At 54.8% G+C, this 20,490-nt stretch overlaps 1 protein-coding gene across 3 annotated transcripts in view; it reads right to left on the bottom strand.

The window, feature by feature from the left end:
- The window catches only part of JPH3 (junctophilin 3), a 106,795-nt gene extending 86,793 nt beyond the window's left edge, over positions 1-20,002 (bottom strand). Inside the window, exons 1-2 of one of the 3 annotated variants that reach the window (XM_007994299.3) lie at positions 18,991-19,765; positions 17,906-18,434 (exon numbers count right to left, since the gene is read on the bottom strand). In XM_007994299.3, coding sequence (XP_007992490.1) covers positions 18,364-18,434; positions 18,991-19,372 — 453 coding nt within the window. In that variant the 5' untranslated portion in view covers positions 19,373-19,765 and the 3' untranslated portion in view covers positions 17,906-18,363. Of the gene's footprint in view, positions 1-17,905; positions 18,435-18,990 lie in introns of those variants that run through there. The other 2 variants (XM_007994298.3, XM_038008180.2) reach the window with 2 other exon arrangements.
- Between the last annotated feature and the right edge of the window lie 488 nt (positions 20,003-20,490).

Below are 20,490 nucleotides of genomic sequence, written 5' to 3'. Positions count from 1 at the left end.
GGTGTAAACGCAGGGAAAACCTGGAAGGGAGGAGTGAGGAACAATGTGCACCCCCTGCCACAGCACGACTGACGTTTCCCCCTCTGCAGCCCTGCCCCCCCCACAGCCCACCCCTCTCCCTCTCTCTCTCTCCTTCTCTCTTCCTGTCTCTTCTTTCTCTCTTCTCTCCCTCTCTTCTCTCCTTCTCTCTCCCTCTCTCCTTCTCTCTCTATCTTCTCTCTCCTTTTCTCTCTCTCTCCCTCCCCTCCCACCTCTCTGCTAACCACACCCCCATCCAGGCTCAAATGCTCCTTCCTTTTGCTCCTGTCACTCTGGCCAGGACACCAGGACCCTGCTCCTATGGGTGTCTCCTGGTCACTGTCTCTGCAGCGCCTCCACACTGGCCTCTGCTGCACTCTTCCACACAGGAATGCACCATAAACCTCCTCAGGATGGGTCTCTGCAGTGTGGACACGGCCGCTCGGGCTCAGTCTGTGCTGGGATCCCAGTCCCCACTGCTGGCCCAAGGGACCCCAGAGCCCAGGTGACTCCCACACTTCTCCCTCCCATGCAGTACCGTGGGCTGGGCCCTCCATTTCCCAGAGGGTTTACCTCCTGGCTCTTGTTTTTCTTTTCTTTTCTTTTTTTTTTTTTTTTTTTTTTTGAGACGGAGTCTTGCTCTGTCGCCCAGGCTGGAGTGAGTGGCGCGATCTCGGCTCACTGCAAGCTCTGCCTCCCGGGTTCACACCATTCTCCTGCCTCAGCCTCCCGAGTAGCTGGGACTACAGGCGCCCGCCACCACGCCCAGCTAGTTTTTTGTATTTTTAGTAGAGACGGGGTTTCACCGTGTTAGCCAGGATAGTCTCAATCTCCTGACCTCGTGATCCACCCGCCTCAGCCTCCCAAAGTGCTGGGATTACAGGCTTGAGCCACCGCGCCCAGCCAGGCTCTTGTTTTTCTTAACAACTAGATTGGCTCTGGGCAGACCCAAGGGTGAAGTGTGAGGGCCCCTTGGGCTCCTTGTGTGCTGAGTCCCAGGGTGGTCCTGTTCCTTCTGCCCTTGGTGCTCACAGATGCTCCTCCTGACGTCTGGAAGGCCCCATGGTTCCTCCCTGACCCGCTCACCAGCCTCACTCCCCAGAAGGCATCTCCAGCCCCTCCTTGAGCCCCATCCGTGCCCCGCCCCATCCTTGCCCAGCAGGAAGTTGTGCAGGTCTGACTGACAGGTCCCACTCCACCAACCAAGAAGTCCGAGGGCTCTTTGTTCACCACTGTCCCCAGGGCCAGCTTGTTACCTGGGACACAGTCGGCGCTCAGTAGATACTTGTGTGGCCCAACATTCCCCCAGACTCCGTGGCTCCTCCCTCTGCCTGCAGCTGTTGTGGTATCCGAGGACTGGAGCTGGTGAGCAGAGCCGGATAGCGACAGCCGGACCCCAGACCCCTCCAAGTCACAGATTGTGATCCTGGCTCTGTCCTGTCGCCGCTTACTGAGCACCTACTGTGTGCATGGCACCGTGCCTCGTACTCTGGAGCCAAGACAGACACCCAGCGCAGTTTATCTCAAGAAGTCCAACCTCCAACAGAGCAGTCAGCCTGCAGCTGGGCGGGCCGGGGTGCAGCGGAGCCCAGGGCTCACAGGGTGTCTACAGCCTACAAAAATGTCACAACTCAACAGTAAGAAGACAAATAATCCTTCTTTTTTCTCTCTCTTAACACAATGTCTCACTCTGTCACCCAGGCTGGAATGCAGTGGCATGATCATAGCTCACTGTAGCCTTGATTTCCTGGGCTCAAGTGATACACCTGCCTCGGCCTTCCTCGTAGCTGGGACTATAGGCACCACCATGCCCAGATAATTTTTTGCATTTTTTATAGAAATGGGGTTTTGCCATGTTGCCCAGGCTGAAAACCACCCCCCCCCCCCTTTTTTTTTTGAGACAGAGTCTTACTCTGTTGCCCAGGCTGGAGTGCAGTGACGCAATCCCGGCTCACTTCAACCTCCGCCTCCCAGGTTCAAGTGATTCTCCTGCCTCAGCCTCTGAGTAGCTATGCATGCCACCACGCCCAACCAATTTTTGCATTTTTAGTAGAGACGGGTTTTTGCCATGTTGGTCAGGCTGGTCTCGAACTCCTGGCCTCACGTGACCCACCCACCTCAGCCTCCCAAAGTGCTGGAATTACAGGTATGAGCACTATGCCCTGACTGAAATAACCCAATTTTTAAAGGGGCAAGGATCTGAACACACATTGCTCCAAAGATGTACCCATGGGCGACAAGCACATAGAGAGACTCAGCACCAGCCGCCAGGGAATCCATCCCAGAAGCCGCTGCAACCAAAAAGACAGGTGACGACAGGTGCAGACGAGGACACAGAGACACTGGAGCCCCCATGCTGCTGGCAGGAACCAGTAAACGGTGCAGCCAGGTGGAAAAAGGCTGGGGTGGAGTTAGTGCCACACGGCTGTCACTGTCTCCCAGGCCTGGGCTACACCGTCTGTAAAATGGGCACGGCACATGGACGCACCTGGCCTCACGGGGTTGTAGGACAGCAGGGATGATGGCCAATGGCCTAAAGGATGAAGTATTTGCCACAAGGCCAGGCACAGGCCAGTGTGGCGTCTCATCCTGCCTCTGCTCCTGTTCCCGGCGTGTCCACACCCTCCTCCCCAAGCTGCTGCCTGGCCTCCCTCCCTCCTTTTCCCTCCTCCTCCTCCTCTGCCCAGTTCTCGAGTCCTGGGGCTCCCCTAGGCTCCATCCGGCTCATTTCTCCCCTTCCACTTTCTGTTTTCTTTCTTTTCTTTTCTTTTCTTTTTTTTTTGAGATGGAGTCTCGCTCTGTCGCAGCCCAGGCTGGAGCGCAGTGGCCGGATCTCAGCTCACTGCAAGCTCCGCCTCCCAGGTTCACGCCATTCCAGCCTCAGCCTCCCAAGTAGCTGGGACTACAGGCGCCCACTACCTGGCCCGGCTAGTTTTTTGCATTTTTTAGTAGAGACGGGGTTTCACCGTGTTAGCCACGATCTCCTGACCTCATGATCCACCCGTCTCGGCCTCCCAAAGTACTGGGATTACAGGCTTGAGCCACCGTGCCCGGCCTTGTTTTCTTTAAATAATACTTTTTTGCCTTATTTCCAAGTTTTCTTATTTATTTATTTATTTTTGAGACAGGGTCTCATTATGTCTCCCAGGCTGGAGTGCAGTGGCCTAATCTCAGCTCACTGCAACTTGCATCTCCCAGGCTGAAGCAACTCTCCCACCTCAGCCTCCAGAGTGGCTGAGACTACAGGCGCAGGCTACCATGCCCCAGCTAATTTTTGTATTTTTTGTAGAGACAGGGTTTCGTTATGATGCCCAGACTGGCCTCAAACTCCTGAACTCAAGTGATCCGCCCGCCTCAGCCTCCCAAAGTGCTGGGATTACAGGCAAGAGCCACCGCGCCCAGCCACTCCCCTCCCACTATTCAATGCCACCGGGAGTGGGAGATGCCCCACCCCTTCCACCCAGACACACCATCCCCAACACGGACACACCCCTGCACCAGCTGTGCACAGCTTCTCTGCTGAGCACGTTTCATAGTGCGACTCTCAGCCCCTGCACCTGCACCTGCTCCTCCTCCAAATCCCCTCAAAGACAGGACCACCCAGCCCCAGACCCCTGGCCTCTGCCCTACCGCGCAGCCCCCCCATCTCCACAGCCCCCACCAGACCCAGCCAGTATCTCCACTCCTCGGACACAGGCACCCCTCTCTAGAGGTGGCATCCCTCCCACGACCGCCAGCTTCCTCTCTGCCCCCCCTTTTCCCTGTCCTCACAGCACCAGAGTGACCACCTGAACTCAGCCATACAACTCCCACATGGTCCAGCACCAGCACTCCTGGCATCCACTGTGGAGAAGCGAAGACGTCTGTGCACAGAAAAACCTGGACCTGAGAGTTGGCAGCAGCTTTTTAAATTCACAACATCCCACGCTGGAGACACCCCAGATGCCCTTCAAGGGACGGATGGTTAAACAAACTGGTCCATCCACACCGTGGGACACTGCCCAGCAATAAGAAGGAAAGGACTATTTGTTTTTTGTTTGTTTGTTTGTCTGTTTGTTTTTTGAGACGGAGTCTCGCTCTGTCACCCAGGCTGGAGTGCAATGGCGTGATCTTGACTCACTGCAACCTCCGTCTCCCAGGTTCAAGTGATTCTCCTGCCTCAGCCTCCTGAGTAGCTGTGATTACAGGTGCGCACCACTGCACCAGGCTAATTTTATATTTTTAGTAAAGACAGGGGTTTCACCATGTTGGCCAGGCGGGTCTCAAACTCCTGACCTCAGGTGATCCACCCGCCTCGGCCTCCCAAAGTGCTGGGATTACAGGCATGAGCCATCCAGCCCAGCCTGGAACGAACTATTAATATAGGCAACACATGCAAGAATCTCCAGTGAATGAGGCTGAGCGACAAAAGCCAGGCCCAAAGATGATGAACTGTGCGATTCCATTTACAGAGCATTTTGGAAACGACGAAACTGAAAGAATGGAGAACAGCTCAGAGGCTGCCAGGCGGGGGCAGTGGGTGTGGCTACAAAAGGGCCACACAAGGGACCCTGGGGCGCAGGTGCTCCCCATCCTGACCGTGTCCATGTCAATATCCAGTTCCGACATGCCATGAATTCACAGGATGCTATGTCGGGGGAGACCAGACGAGGGGGACACCAGATCTCTGATCTATTCCTCACCACTGCCTGGGAATCTACAGTGATCTCAAAATAAAAAGTGTAATTACAAAAATACGAAACCTGGCTGGGCACGGTGGCTCACGCCTGTAATCCCAGCACTTTGGTAGGCTGAGGCGGGCAGATCATGACGTAGGAGATCGAGACCATCCTAGCTAACACGGTGAAACCCCCGTCTCTACTAAAAATACAAAAAATTAGCCAGGCATGGTAGTCCCAGCTACTCGAGAGGCTGAGGCAGGAGAATGGCGTGAACCCGGGAGGCGGAGCTTGCAGTGAGCTGAGATCGCGCCACTGCACTCCAGCCTAGGCGACACACCGAGACTGTCTCAAAAAAACAAAACAAACAAACAAAAAACACACACAAAAAACCAGACTGTGTTGCTGTTCTGCTTAAATCAGACGTCCTTCCCAGGCCTTGGACAAAATTCAAAGTCCCCGGACCCCGGGGCCTGGAAGCTCTCTGTGCTCCGACCCCGTGCCCTTCTCCCAACTGCAACAGCCAGAGGGCTCTCTGAACACCAAGCGGGCTCTGGCCATGGCACCCCTGCATGCGCCGTCTCCCTCCTGCAGGCTCTTCCTCCCTCTCTCCACACTGCTGGCCCCTCCCATCCCTCAGAGCTCGGCTGATTGACCACTCATTGATCCATCCAGCCATGACTTCTGGAGCTCTCCTCTGCTGTCGGGCGCTGTGCCCGGGGATGACCCCGACAGACCTGGTCTCTGCCCCCACCTGCCTCCCCCTAGCAATGCCTCCTCTGCTTGTTTCCAGAAGCAGAGAAAGGAAGGTGACTATGGCTTCTCAAGGGCCGGTCCCAGCACCACCTGCATTGAACGGCCCTGGCTACGTGATCCTCCCAGGCATTCCCGGGCTCCCTTCTGGGCAGCCCAGGTCAGGCAGGCCGGGTCAGGCGACCCAGATGTGCACAGAGTTTGAGATTCGTGACTGGAGTTATGGAGTCCCTGCTCCATCACTTCCCACTTCCGTTGCCTCTCTGAGTCTGTTTCCCATCTGGAAAATGGGGGAGACATGCTTTCCTCACAAGGAGACGAAACAAATGAACAGGGTAAGCTCCAGTGCCCGGCCCCACTCTCTGGGCAGGAAAGAACCACAGCAGCTTTCACTCAAGTCCATGCCGAGCTGGGGGAGAAGGGCTCAGGACAAGAAAGAAGCTTCTGGGCATCTCACATTGCCTGGATGCTGACCCCAAGGGTATAGGGCCTCTGGAAGGGGGCGAGGTGAAAGACCAACTCTGCCTGGGTCTACTCCAGCCCAAGCCTCCACCAGGCCTGTAGGAATCTGCTGACTCTGGACTATTTTTTTACTCACTGTGCAAACTGAGATCTGGGCACACTTAGGCCCCAGGGAAGATGGACAGGCTCTTATCTAGGGATCTGTGGATGGGTCTCCGGGAACCCGTGAACCCTCAGGAGAGCCACCAACCCTTACGTGTGCAGGGACCTGCCTTTATCCTGGGAGGGGATGCGCGGCTCCTCACGTGTGCAGGGACCAGCGTTTATCCTGGGAGGGGACACACAGCTCCTCACGTGTGCAGGGACCAGCATTTACCCTGGGAGGGGATACACAGCTCCTCACGTGTGCAGGGACCAGCATTTATCCTAGGAGGGGACGCATAGCTCCTAATGTGTGCAGGGACCTGCATTTATCCTGGGAGGGGACACGCAGCTCCTCATGTGTGCAAGGACCAGCATTTATCCTGGGAGGGGATACACAGCTCCTCACGTGTGCAGGGACCAGCGTTTATCCTGGGAGGGGACGCGCGGCTCCTCCTGTGCAGGGACCAGCGTTTACCCTGGGAGGGGACGCGCAGCTCCTCCTGTGCAGGGACCAGCGTTTACCCTGGGAGGGGATGCAGAGCTCTGTGTCCACACCACACTGGCAGTCCCCCAAGTTTACAAATTGCTGGGCAGAACTCTCTGCCCCTGCTTCACTGAGACCTGGGGCAGGGCCCCTCCCTTGGTGGGCCTCAGTTTCCTCATCTGTAAAGCAAAGGGGCCCCTGGAATGCTGGTTTCATCACGAAAGGCATCTCGGGGCACCGGAAACAATTGTGTAGCCGGAAACAACTTTGCAGCGGCGTGAACTCAGCAAGTGTGACCCCGTGAGCCTCACCTTTCCCGTCTTTTAAATGGGAGCGGAATGCCTTATCTCAAGGCATTATCTTAAGGAATGAAAGACATAACGTCTATGACAAAATGCCCAGCACAATACTTGGAACAAAATAGATGTTTTAGAAAGAAAAAGTATGGGAGGCGGAGCTTGCAGTGAGCTGAGATCTGGCCACTGCACCCCAGCCTGGGCGACAGAGTGAGACTCCGTCTCAAAAAAAAAAGAGGCCGGGTGCAGTGGCTCCAGCCTGTAATCCCAGCACTTTGGGAGGCTGAGACGGGCGGATCACGAGGTCAATAGATCGAGACCATCCTGGCTAAAACGGTGAAACCCCGTCTCTTCTAAAAAAATACAGAAAAAGTAGCCAGGCGAGGTGGCGGGCGCCTGGAGTCCCAGTTACTCGGGAGGCTGAGGCAGGAGAATGGCGTAAACCTGGGAGGCAGAGCTTGCAGTGAGCTGAGATCCGGCCACTGCACTCCAGCCTGGGCCGCAACAGAGTGAGACTCCGTCTCAAAAAAAAAAAAAAAAAAAGAAAGAAAAAGTGTTTTGCTTTCAAAGGAATTCCCTGGCATTGCAGTTCTAAGTTATCAGACACAGTCAGCCCTCTATAGCTTCAGGTTGCGAGTCCACAAATTCAACCAACTGCAGATCAAAAATATATTTAAAAACAACACAATAGGCTGGGCTCAGTGGCTCACACCTGTAATCCCAGCACTTTGGGAGGCTGAGGTGGGCGGATCACTTGAGGTCAGGAGTTCAAGACCAGCCTGGCCAACATGGTGAAACCCCATCTCTATTAAAATACAAAAATTAGCCAGGCGTGGTGGTGGGTGCCTGTAATCCCCGTTACTCGGGAGGCAGAGGCAGGAGAATGGCTTGAACCCGGGAGGCAGAGGCTGCAGTGAGCCGAGATCACGCTACTGTATTCCAGCCTGGGTGACAAAGTGAGACTCCATCTCAGAAAAAAAGAATAACAAAAAAAAAAAAAAAAAAAGAACAAAAACAACACAATCAAAATAACTGTACAACAATTAAAATAATACAAAAAACCCAACATGGTATAATTATTCACATAGCATTGAGGTAGTATTAGGTATTATAAGTAATGTAGAGATGACTGAAAGTGTATGGGCGGATGTGTGTAGGTTATGTGCAAATACTATACCATTTTCTTTTTTTCTTTTTTTTTTTTTTTTTGAGACAGAGTCTTACTCTGTCACCCAGGCTAGAGTGCAGTGGTGTGATCTCAGCTCACTGCAAGCTCCACCTCCCGTGTTCACACCATTCTCCTGCCTCAGCCTCCTGAGCAGCTGGGACTACGGCGCCCACCACCACGCCCGGCTAATTTTTTGTATTGTTTTAGTAGAGACGAGGTTTCACCATGTTAGCCAGAATGGTCTCGATCTCCTGACCTCGTGATTCACCCGCCTCAGCCTCCCAAAGTGCTGGGATTACAGGCGTGAGCCACCGTGCCCGGCCTATACCATTTTCTATGAAGGACTTGAGCATTTGAAGATTTCAGTATTTACAGGGGGTCCTAGAAAGAATCCCCTGAAGATGCCAAGGGACAACCGTATGGGCTTCGCAGCACTTTCCAACCGACATCTGGAAGACACCGTAGTGAGTAGAATCGTGTACCCCAAAAGATATGCCTAGGTCCAAACCCCCAGCACTTTATTTGGAAAAAGAATCTCTGCAGATGTAATTAAGTTAGGGACCTTGAGATGAGATCATTCTGGATTTAGGCTGGACCCTAAATCCAATGACAGGTGTCCTTGTAAGAAACAAGAGGAGACTACGTGCAGTGGCTCACACCTGTAATCCCAGCACTTTGGGAGGCCGAGGCAGGCAGATCACTTGAGGTCAGGAGTTCGACACCAGCCTGGCCAACGCGGTGAAACTCTATCTCTACTAAAAGTACAAAAATTAGCTGGGCATGGTGGCAGGTACCCGTATTCCCAGCTACTTGGGAGGCCAAGGCAAGAGTATTGCTTGAACCTGGGAGGCAGAGGCTACAGTGAGCCAAGATCGTGCCACTGCACTCCAGCCTAAGTGACAAAGCAAGACTGTCAAAGAAAGAGAGAGAGAAAGAGAGAAAGAGGAGAGGACACAGACACAGAGGAGAAGGCCACAAGATCACAAAGAAACAGAGCAGCATTTATCCTTAGAGAAATGTAGGTATCGTCTGGGCACGGTGGCTCATGCCTGTAATCCCAGCACTTTGGGAGGCTAAGATGGGCAGATCACCGAGGCTGTGAGTTTGAGACCAGCCTGGCCAACATGGTGAAACCCTGTCTCTACTAAAAGTATAAAAATTAGCCAGGCATGGCGGCATGTACCTGTAAATCCCAGTTACTTGAGAGGCTGAGGCAAGAGAATTGCTTGAACCTGGGAAGAGGAGGCTGCAGTGAGCCGAGATCATGCCACTGCACTCCGGCCTAAGTGACAAAGCAAGACTGTCTCAAAAGAAAGAAGGAAGGAAGGAAGGGAGGGAGGGAGGGAGGGAGGGAGGGAGGGAGGGAAAGAAAAGGAAAGGAAAGGAAAGGAAAGGAAAGGAAAGGAAAGGAAAGGAAAGGAAAGGAAAGGAAAGGAAAGGAAAGAGAAGAGAAGAGAAGAGAAGAGGAAGAGAGGACACAGACACAGAGGAGAAGGCCACAAAATCACAAAGAAACAGAGCAGCACTTATCATTATAGAAATGTAGGTACTGGCCAGGTGCGGTGGCTCATACCTGCAATCCAAGTACTTTGGAAGGCCAAGACAGACGGCTCACCTGAGATTGTGAGTTTGAGACCAGCCTGACCAACATGGTGAAACCCTGTCTCTACTAAAAATACAAAAAATAGCAAGGCCTGGTGGTGGGCGCCTGTAATCCCAGCTATTCAGGAGGCTGAGGTACAAGAATCTCTTGAACCTGGGAGGCAGACAGAGGTTGCAGTGAGCCAAGATCATGCCACTGTACTCCAGCCTGGGTGACAGAACAAGACTCCATCTCAAAAAAAAAAAAAAAAAAGAAAAGAAAAGAAAAGAAAAAAGAAAGAAACGTAGGTATTGTGCTTGGAAATTTTCTAGTCTACTTTATTTTAATGTACTATATTCATTTCAGGAACCATTTGACCCAGAGTTTGAAAAACTCTACCTACAGCTGCAACTCTAGGCCCTGCTTGCTGTGACCAAATACTCAGGCCGAGGCCTCAGCCTTAAAGTTTCCAGTGTCAGGGGTCTTGGATGGACCCTGGCATGGGTCAGTTATCAAAGCTCCCAAGAGATGTCCAGCTACAGATGCTCCGGAAGAGTGGTCCTCAACCTGCACTGAACCTTAGAATCACCCGGAACATTTCAAAAAGAATCCCAGGCCAGGCACAGTTGCTCACACCTGTAATCCCAGCACTTCAGGAGGCCAAGGTGGGCGGATCGCTTGAGCGCAGGAGTTTGAGACCAGTCTGGGAAACACGAAAAAACTCCGTCTCTACAAAAAATACAAAAATTAGCTGGGTGTAGGGGTGCATGCCTGCTGTCCTAGCTACTCAGGAGGTTGAGGTGGGAGGATGGCTTGAGCCCAGGAGGCAGAGGTTGCAGTGAGCCACGATCACATTATTGCACTTCAGGATGAGAGACAGAGCCAGACCCTGTCTCAAAAAATTAAAATAAAAAGAATCCCAATGCCCAGACTGTACCTAGAGGACCTCAATCAGCACCTATGGGTGGGGCCCGGGCATCTGCATTTTCTAAAGCAACCTAGATGAAGCCCATGCACAGCTAAGATTAAAGTGAGTGCACTAAAGCAGTGTCTCCTGTATTGGAGCCACCTGAGCATCTCCAAACACACATTCTGACCCTGGAGGTCGGTGGCAGGCCTGACACCCTGCATTTCTAACAGTCTCCCAGGGACACATTCTTGGCGACTCGAATGTGTAGCCAGACTTAGGAGGTATAAGCCCAGGACTGTGGTTCTTAACGTGAGGTCCCCAGATCGGCAGCCTCAGCATCACCTGAAATTTGTATGAAATATCAATTCCTGGGTGGCATCCCAGGCCCAGAGACTCAGGGGTGGGGCTGGCAATCTGTGTCCTGACACACCTTCCAGGTGGTTCTTATAACACTCAAACTTGGGAAGCACCTGCACACAGCAGCAGACAGAGGCACGCCTATGTCCTGCCCAACTCAGACTCCACCAGCAGCAGAGAGCGCGACTCTCGCTGTTTTGGGAAAGCGTTTGCACCAGAGAGCCTTCCCTGGGTCCAGAACGACACCTATTACATTCATAGGAAGCAGGGAGATGGCACATGTTGAGAAGGAAAAAAAATGTCATGACTAAATCATAGAGACGGGGAAGCTGAGGCTGAGGGAGACGTGGCTTCCAACAAATCTGCAGCCTCGGGCTTGGGATAACAACTCTCACCCTGCCGCCCTTCCAGACTCCACTCAGGCACTGCCTACCCCCAGAAGCCTCTGCTGCTCCTGCAGGGACACACACACCTCCTCCGCCCCTCCTCAGGCCCCCGCCCTGTGATGCTCCCATTCAGGATCCCCACTGTGGCATGAAAAACCCTGAATTATTCCATATATCTCGGTTTTGCATCCCTGTTCAGACTTCTTATTCTTCCAGGTAGAACATAGGACTCCTATTTCTTGCATTTTCATGTTTCTTTTTTTCCAATCTTCCACATTACCGCAAACTCTGTACTGCATACACAGTGAGTGCTCAGCAAATACAGGCTGATTCACTGAGGTTGGACCTGAGCTTTTCTGTCTTTGTGCCTTGAACACAGTCTGAACTGGGCAAATGCTTCTCCAATGACTGAACGAATCAAGCCAAGGAAAAGGGAGCAATAAAAAGACAGTGAGAAATTAAGCAGACTGGAGGGTACTCATCTCTCTGTAGGTCTTTCTTCGCACTTTGCAATGAATGCTACTCATTAAATCGTGGTCCAAAAAGGCCTCCCAGTCATAACTGCTTCTCATCACTAGAATGGTATCACTCCCTGATTCATGGCATTCAACACCATCGTCTTTCTCATATAAAACACTGGCAGTCTCTTAAGGAGCAATGACAAAGCCAACCACAAAACAAAACTGATCAAGGAATTTGAACAGGCATGTTTTAACGCTAATTGTAAAGTAAGACTGACCTGTGGACATGAGGGTCGCAGGGAAAAACTTCCCTTTAACTATGTCCAATTCTAAGATCTTGCAATGAAACAGGCATATGAAATAATGATGGTAAAGAAAATTACCAAATACTACTGCATTTACTTGCACAATTCATTCATTCCACAAATATTTATTGACCACCACGTGCCAGCACTATTTTAGTCACTGGGCACATGGCAGTGACCAGCATGGACACACACCCCTCCCCGTATGGAGCTTACACTCCAGACCAGTGTTGCTCAATAAAGCTTTCTGCGCTGATGGAATGTTCTAGATTTACATTGTCCAATATGGTGGCCACTAGTCCCATGTGGCTGTTGAGTCCTTGAAATGTGGTTGGTCCTGGTTCGTGGCCTGTTAGGAACCCAATCACACAGCAGGAGGTGAGTGGCGAGTGAGTAAGCAAGCAAGTGAAGCTTCGTCTGTATTTACAGCCACTCCCCATCACTTGTATTACTGCCTGAGCTCCGCCTCCTGTCAGATCAGCAGCAGCATCAGATTCTCATAGAAATGCAGAGCCTATTGTGAACTGCTCACACCAGGGATCTAGTGTGCACACTCCTTATGAGAATCTAATGTCCGATGATCTGTCACTATCTCCCATCACCCCCAGAGGAGACCATCGAGTTGCAGGAAAACAAACTCAGGGCTCCCACGGATTCTACATGATGGTGAGTTATATTATTACTTCACTATATATTATAATGTAATAATAACAGAAATAAAGCACACAATAAATAGAATGTGCCTGAGTCATCCCAAAACCATCCCCCAACCCTGGTCAGTAGAAAAATTGTCTTCCATGAAACTGGTCCCTGGTGCCAAAAAGGTTGGAGACCGTTGGTCTAGAGGATTCACCCATTGAGGCAGATGTAAAGAGAACGGTGGCCAGTCTCACTGACTGATACAGACAAATCACTCCTTTGCCTGCCTTCAGCTGTGCACCTATGATCCTTATTATTCTCCAAGAGAACTGAACACACACAATCTATGGCAGGAATACACCTTAGACTTCAGAGCAACTTCTATACATCTTACTAAAGTCTCACCCCAGGTCGGGCGCGGTGGCTCACACCTGTAATCTCAGCACTTTGGGAGGCCAAGGCAGGCGGATCGCCTGAATTCAGGAGTTCAAGACCAGCCTGGCCAACAAGGCAAAACCCTGTCTCTACTAAAATACAAAAAAACTAGCCAGGTGTGGTGGCAGGTGCCTGTAATCCCAGCTACTCGGGAGGCTGAGGCACAAGAATCGCCTGAGCCCAGGAGGCGGAGGTTGCATTGAGCCAAGATCACTCCACTGTACTCCAGCTTGGGCTACAGGGTGAGACTCTGTCTCAAAATAGATAGATAAATAAATAAATAAATAACACAAAAAAATAAAGTCTCACCCCCAAACCCACTTCCACAAGCTGGGAGCTGCTCTCCCAGTTGACCAGAAGAGGATGTGACCCCAGAAGACACTCACTTCTTCAGGAAGGACTGACAATATGGGGGTGAAAAAATAGGCAGGTATGCCAAGTGGTGGCCCTTCCTAGAGCACAGAATCCATGCACTGACTGAGTAGGACCAGGCACACTTCTTTTTTTTCTTTTGAGATGGGGTCTGGCTCTGTCAGCAGGCTGGAGCACAGTGGCACCATCTTGGCTCACTGCAGCCTTGACTTCCGGGGCTCAAGCAATCTTTTCTCCTCAGCCTCCTGAGTAGTGGGACCACAGGCGTGCATCACCACACCTGGCTAATTTTTGTATTTTTTGTAGAGACGGGGTCTCACAATGTTGCCCAGGCTGGTCTCAAACTCCTGGGCTCAAGTGATCCTTCCATCTCGGCCTCCGAAAGTGCTGGGATCGCAGGCGTGGCCCCCACGTCTGGTGCAGGTATAGGCACACTTCTGGTGGTTGAGTGTGCTGGAGGGTCCAGGGCCAGGCGGTCACTGGCAAGGAGAGGCGGTTTGGCTTGAAGAGGATGCCTAGAGGGAAAGTGAGCCCAGCCGTCCACCAAACCCAGGCAGGCCGGGAGCGCTCTCCAAGGTCCTGAAGGGACTGCCTCTCTTTTCTCCTCTCCAGACTGGAAGCCAGCACCTTATTCAAGTTCGAGCCAGGACCCCAGTGCAGCAGCGGCTCCATCCACCATGTGGCCTTTCACAGCCAGGAAGCTACCAGCAGGGGAAGTGGCCAATCCACCGAAAGACGGACCAATGTGGAAAATTCATACCAACATCACCCTCTCCTCTAGTACTCACAAGTCTTTTTGTCATCTAAGGACACAAAGGGCGTTACATTCAACATTATTAGCTCACAGTTGAGAGTTCGTCATATTTAGAGTCGTGGAGGCTTGGGGAAAACAGGAAGAAAAAGTCTTGGAGAGGAACAGCAGAGGCTCCTGCCCCCACCCTCACACCCCACCCTCTCTTGCTCTCTCCTGCTGGATGTCCTCAGAAGAGAAGGGGTCAGAGTTCTCTCTCTCCTTCTCTGTGTCAGCTAGGACTGCTCACTCACTACTCCAGATCACTGCTGTAGGTGGGTGCTGGTCCTCACTCCCTGGCCAGCTCATCTCAGGATTCCTCATATAAAGCCCGTCAAACGGCCTGAGGGCCGACGTGGGTAGGGGTGCTCCTCAGCCACATTTGTTTCTCAGCTATAACTGGCAACAAAAAAACTAGCTGTTTGCTTCTTCCCTTCTCTTTTCACCTTACGGAGCCTTTCACCACCCGCCCCCCAAAGTAGCGGAAAGAGAATCTCAGAGAAAATGCTTTCATCTCCAACTGCTCAGGGCTTACTTCTTGTTTCCGAAATGAGTTTCTGTTGGCATAATCTCTGCACCAATGAACCTGATTCCTCCTAACCTGGGCACTCATTTTAAAAAGAATTTACTTGTCGCATAGTCATAGCCAAGCACAAAGCATATGCCCAATGGTAGTTTATTTTGTTTAGATGAGGGATTTTTCTCCCTAAAAGGGGCACTAACAGCATAAACGTGTGTTTAAAATGGAAACGAAGCACACCACCACCTCTGTCATCTGAGCCTGGTTTACAGGCCTGGTGGAGATTCAGAATCCTTGGCCAGTGGGGAGCAAGCAAGGCCGCCAGGGCGCAGGGGCTGCATTTCGGGGGACAGGGTGGAAAATGTCTCCGGGTGGCAGGTGTTTTGTGCGCGTGTGTGTGCGCAGGCGCCTGGGGGGATCTGAATTCTGACTGTGGGTGTGTGTGATTTGTGTGGGTTGAGGAATCTGGGCCGGTGAACGGGACCTGAGTATGAGGGGGAGAGGCTTGGGCGTGAGATGACTCATATCTTTCAGGGTGTAGGAGGGCTTATTGGAGGGGATAACTTTTGATTTGAGGGGTTCTGTGTACACAGCACCCAAAGGAAAGATCTACCCGTACAGTGCAGCACAGGCATGCATGGTGGGCCTCAGGGGGCCAGGGGTTCTGGGCAGGGTGTGGATTTGCCTGTCTGTGCATGGGCATTCACCTACAATTCCGGGCCACTGTACACACATGGGAACGAGGGATATAAAGGAGAGGAAAGAACGGGAGGTATTTTTGCACAGGGGCATTTAGAGAGAGGTGTACCTAGCAAAAGCCCAGGCTCTGGGACGGCTGTCCTGAGCATGACGCCTGCTGGTTCCTCCCAAGCCACACCCACTCAGAGCCTCCACTTCCCAGTGTGGAAAATGGGAATAACAAGAAAATCACCCTCTAGACGTGTAAGAATTAAGGGCTATAATTCATTTAACACTTGCCACATGCTTAGCAGACAGTAAGTATCTAATGTTGCTATTTGTCATCATTTACATGATCACCAGTCTCACGTCCAGATATTGGTTCTAATAATGATCATTGTAAGTGACATGCATTGCCTGGAAACTATAATGATAAAACTAATGGTAAATAATAATGTATGCTTACTATATTCCTATATTCCTGGCATAGCCACACACACCATTCTCAATTAATCCTCACCCACCTTATAGGTATTGTTATCAACCTTTTGTAAAGATGAAGAAACAAGCTCAGAGAGGTTAAGTAACCCGCCCAAGGTCACAAAACAGGGCACGTAGGGCAGGGATTGAAGCCCGGGATGCAAGCTGGGGTTGTGACTTCAAGCATGTGTGCCTGTACCCCACACCCCCAGGCCTCCCCATGCAGACAGTAGAAGCTCCTCAGCCCCATCAGGGAGTACCCTAAGGGGAGGACACACCTGGAGAAGGAGGAGTTGGCACAGGTGTCCCCAGCTGAAATTCCACACCGATTCCAGCTACATGTGGAATACACTGGCTGCTGGTGCATCATTCTCCAAGTCAGTGCCGAGAGCTGGGCTAAGGTTCCAGAGCTTTGCTGATGGTTGCTCAATATTCCCCCACTTCTTGTGCAAAGGAAAAGTCGGACTGGAGCTAGGGCCATTAACTCCTTCCTCACTGCCCCTCGGACACGGCTGTCACCACCCACCAGTTGACTGGGAAGGAGGCATGGAGGCCTCTGCCCCATTCCAGGGATCCCCATATCCTGTGGGCTCCCTCCATGGTCTGCCTGGGGATGCTCAGTGCCACAGTCACCCCTTTCCCAACAGGAAGCTGGGAGCCCTCCAGAAAAATGGCCCAGATGTCCAGGCCCGAGTCCCCAAGACCAGAAGGGTCAATTCTATTTCCCGTCATGCCATGTCGCCAACCAAAAGGGAGAGCCGGCCATGCAGCTCCCCATCTGCTTCCCTGCCTGGCTTTGCCTATGGGACAGCTGAGAACCGCACACCCCTTGAGAGGATGGTGAAAATCTGGGCTTCTTCCGTGCAATGTGATGCCAGAACAAGGGGGGTTTGATCCCAGACAGATCAGGGATTCCTGCAGACAAAGGCTGGGACTCTTGAATCACACAGCCCAGGCCTTACTGGCCTCATCTGTAGAATGGACACGATCAGGTAGGACCACAAGGAGGGGAAGGGCTTAGGGGAGCACGACGCTGAGGGAGCTGGCTGGCTGGAGTGGAGAGCCCAGGGAAGTGGACCCATGGAGAAAAACATCTCTCCCCTTAACCGGTCAGATCCTAAACTCACGGCCAGCCACAGAATCAGATCCTTTCTTCCCCAAAAAGCCACAACATAATTGCTGCTCCTCTTCCTTCAAATGTAAGCTCCATGAGGGCAAAGATTTGTGTCTGTTTGCTCAGTGCCAGAGCCTGGCACACCTGGCTCATAGTAACATTCCATTAGTATTTGTTGAATGAAAGAAATGATTCCTCAGGACACTGGAGATGTCTGAGGAGTGTGGGCAGAGTGGGGTGCTCAGCCTCACCCCCAGATATTCTCGGGAGTTTCAGAGACGACGAAAGCCCTGGCTCCTCTCTTCCCCATGCCCTGCGTGAGCCCAGCCTGCACAGTCCTTCCGGAGCAGGCTCAGCCAGGAGCACCTCTGGAGGACAGGTCTGCAGAGCCTTGTGGCCAGAGCCTGGGGGTGACAGCAGCCCCTGGGCTCTAAACAGCCCAGCTGGAAGCGCCAGGCTGCCTGCCTGTCTCAGCCACCCACATCTGCTGCCCGGGCCTCCCTGTGCCTGCACGAGCGCGCACACACATACACACACACAGGCCCACAGCCTGGAACCAAGGGAGCACCGTCTGCTCCCGCCCGGCCCTCAGCGCCCCAGGGTCAGGGAAGCTCTCCAACCTGCCCCATGAAAACAACAACGGCACAGAAAAGGCCGCCTGAGACCGGGGCTGGGCACAGCTTTGACAGGCAAGAGCATTATATAATTAACTGCCCCAGACTCCTCCTCCTCTTCGGGTAATAATGAACCCTGCTTTTCAGTTGCATAAGCCAAAATAATAATTACTCTCCAGCCCCCTGCCACTCCTGGATGTGGCCGGGGAGCAGGTGTTTCCAGCTTTCTTCATGAGACTCGCAGGCAGCCAGCAGGCGGGGAGGACCAGACCACACGTACGCTCAGGATTTTTATTCCCGGCAGAAGCACAAGTCATCGCTGCACCTCACTCCCTTCCCAGGCATCCAAGCCTGAAACAGGCGAGCCGCCCGAGGGAGGCAGGGGACCCAGGGCCTCTGAGCATGAGCTCCCACATGGGGGTGGACTGGTCGGGGAAGCCAGTCTGTTTGTTTGGGGTCTGGCTTCCAGGAAAGGACCGGCTCCATATGTGTCAGGTGCACTGAGGAGTGGATATCGGAGTATCCAGGCAGGCGGGCAGCTGCAGAGCCGGCCAAGGCTCCCTGCACAGAAACCATCTTACAGCAGCAGCAGCAACAGCAGCAGCAGCAGGCAGCTCCCTGGCTTCCGGCCCGGCTCTGCCCCGAATGTGGTGGCATCTTAGAATGAAAGCACAGACCGATTCCCTCAACTAATGGTGAAAATGATGCAGCCACTGAAAGGCGAGATTCCTGGGCTCTCACTGAGCAGATGGGCCTCCCTCCTCCCTCCAGCAGCCTGCTTCGACAGCTCTAGTCCGCGTCCAACCACCTAGAAGTTTATTGCCTGGCTGTTTTGGTTCGGGTTGGCATCCCCCGCCCCTAGCGCTCCCCATCACTCCCTTTCCCTCCGCTTGGGCAGATTCGGGGCTGAGGAAGGCCCTCGGGCGCTGCAGGAACACTAGAAGCGAAGCTGAGGCCTGATCGAACGGCGGCCTCCTGGGTGGGGGGCAAAGCCAACAGGGGGAGGGGCCCTTCTCCCAGCCCCCTCTGTCCTTGCTGGGTTCCCCAGGGCCGCGGGCCCAGCCTGGCCCTTCCCGCAGGTCTCCGGCCTGCTGTGTCCGACGCACGGAGGCTCTGCTGGGCCCCGCCTGGCTCTGCCCCTGGAAAGCCCCCAACACCCTTCAGCTGGCACAGGGGCACTGTCCCCACCAGGCAGCGGGGCAACCTGTAGCCAGGAGCCTCCGTGGCCTCCAGGGAAGCCCGGGAAAGGCCCCTGGTGCCCACGGCCCAACCGGAGGGCGCAGCTCAACTTCCCCGGAGATCCACAGAAGGGGCGCGATCGGAAGCAGGTCCCCTCCCGCCCCGGCCCGGCCCGCGGCACCTACCTCCGTCCGAGTAGGTCTCGGTCCCGTAGCCGTCCTGCAGCCCGTTGCTCCAGGTCCCTTCGTATTTGGCCCCGTTGCCCGCGCACTCCCGCACCCCGTAGCGCCCCTTGAATCCGTGCGTCCACTCGCCCTTGTACACCCACTTCCCCTTGCTCTCCAGGCCGATGCCGTGGCGCTTGCCCTGCGCCCAGGTGCCCTGGTACGTGTTGCCGCTGGGCCAGGTGTAGACGCCCAGCACCTCGAAGCCGTGGCTCCACGAGCCGGTGTATTCGCCTTGGCCCTTGGGGCCGGTGCAGACGCCATGGCCGTGCGCCTTGCCGTCCTCCCAGCCTCCACAGTAGGACCCTCCGTCGTCAAAATTAAACCTGCCCCCACTGGACATGCATGTAACTCGGTTCCAGATCCCGCAAACGGTGAAAACGGACTCAGGCGATCGACACAGCGGAGTCGCGGCCGCCGGCGGCCCTGGGTCGCGAGCGTTTTCCGGAGGAGAGGAGGACGCGGCCCCGGAGCGCGGTCTCGGGCGCGGGCGGCCGCGGCGCCGGCTCCGGTGGAATTTCAGTCAATCGGGGGCGATTATTCCTTTTCGAGCTGCGCCGCGGAGCCTGACCAGCGTCTCGCGCTCCCGCTGGAGACAGGACCGGAGGGGAGGGGGAGGGGAGGAGGGAGGGAGGGGGCAGGAGCGGCGGCGGCGGGGCCCGCGGCTCCACCTCAGCGGCGAGAGGGCCCCTCGCCGGCAGCCCCGCGGGGAGGGCGCCGCGCCGAGGCCGGGCGGGGGGCGGTTCAGGCCCGGGCCGCGGCCCCCCACCTGCGGCTGCCGCGCTGCGGGCGCCCGAGGGCGGCGGCGGGGCCCGCGGGCGGCGGCGGCAAGGGCGGCGGCGCTGGCGGCTGCACCATATTGGGGGCCGCGGGCCGGGCGCGGGGCGGCGGCGGCAGCAGCAATGCGGCGGCTCGAGAGGCGGCGGCGGCGGTGGTGGCGGCGGCGTGCGCTCCGGACCCGGCTCGCGCGCTCGGGCCGCGCGGCGCGCGCCCGCACCCCGCCCGCCCGCGCGCCCCCGCCCGCCCCCGCCCCGGCCCCTGCCCCCGCCCCCGGAGCGCGACGGTCACAAGAGGGGCGCGGCTGGGCAGGCTGGGGCTCGGCGCGCGGGCGGGGACCCTGGGCGCCCCGCCCTCCGCGCCCCCCGCCCCGCGCTCCCCGCCCGGGGCTTCCCCGGGGCCCCCGCCGGCCTGGAAACCGGGGTCCAGCCGGGGCGCCCCCGCCCCCTCCGGGACTGGGATTTAAAGGCACAGGAACTGCGTAATGGGAAGGCGCCCAGCACCCAGGGCGCCCTCGGCCCCCTCCCGGGAGCCGGGCGGTGAGGCTGGCAGAGGAGGCCCTGCGAGCTGAGCGCCCCTGCCCCTGCCCGCTCCCGCGCGTCGCCCCTCCCGCCGGGCTCGGATCTGCCCCGCCTGCCCCTGACTCGACTGAGGCCCTTTGCAAACCACAGGTGGTTTTCTCCG

This window comes from Chlorocebus sabaeus, chromosome 5, assembly GCF_047675955.1.
Source record: "Chlorocebus sabaeus isolate Y175 chromosome 5, mChlSab1.0.hap1, whole genome shotgun sequence".
Taxonomy (NCBI): Eukaryota; Metazoa; Chordata; class Mammalia; order Primates; family Cercopithecidae; genus Chlorocebus; species Chlorocebus sabaeus.
This window is presented reverse-complemented; position numbering and strand designations above follow the sequence as displayed.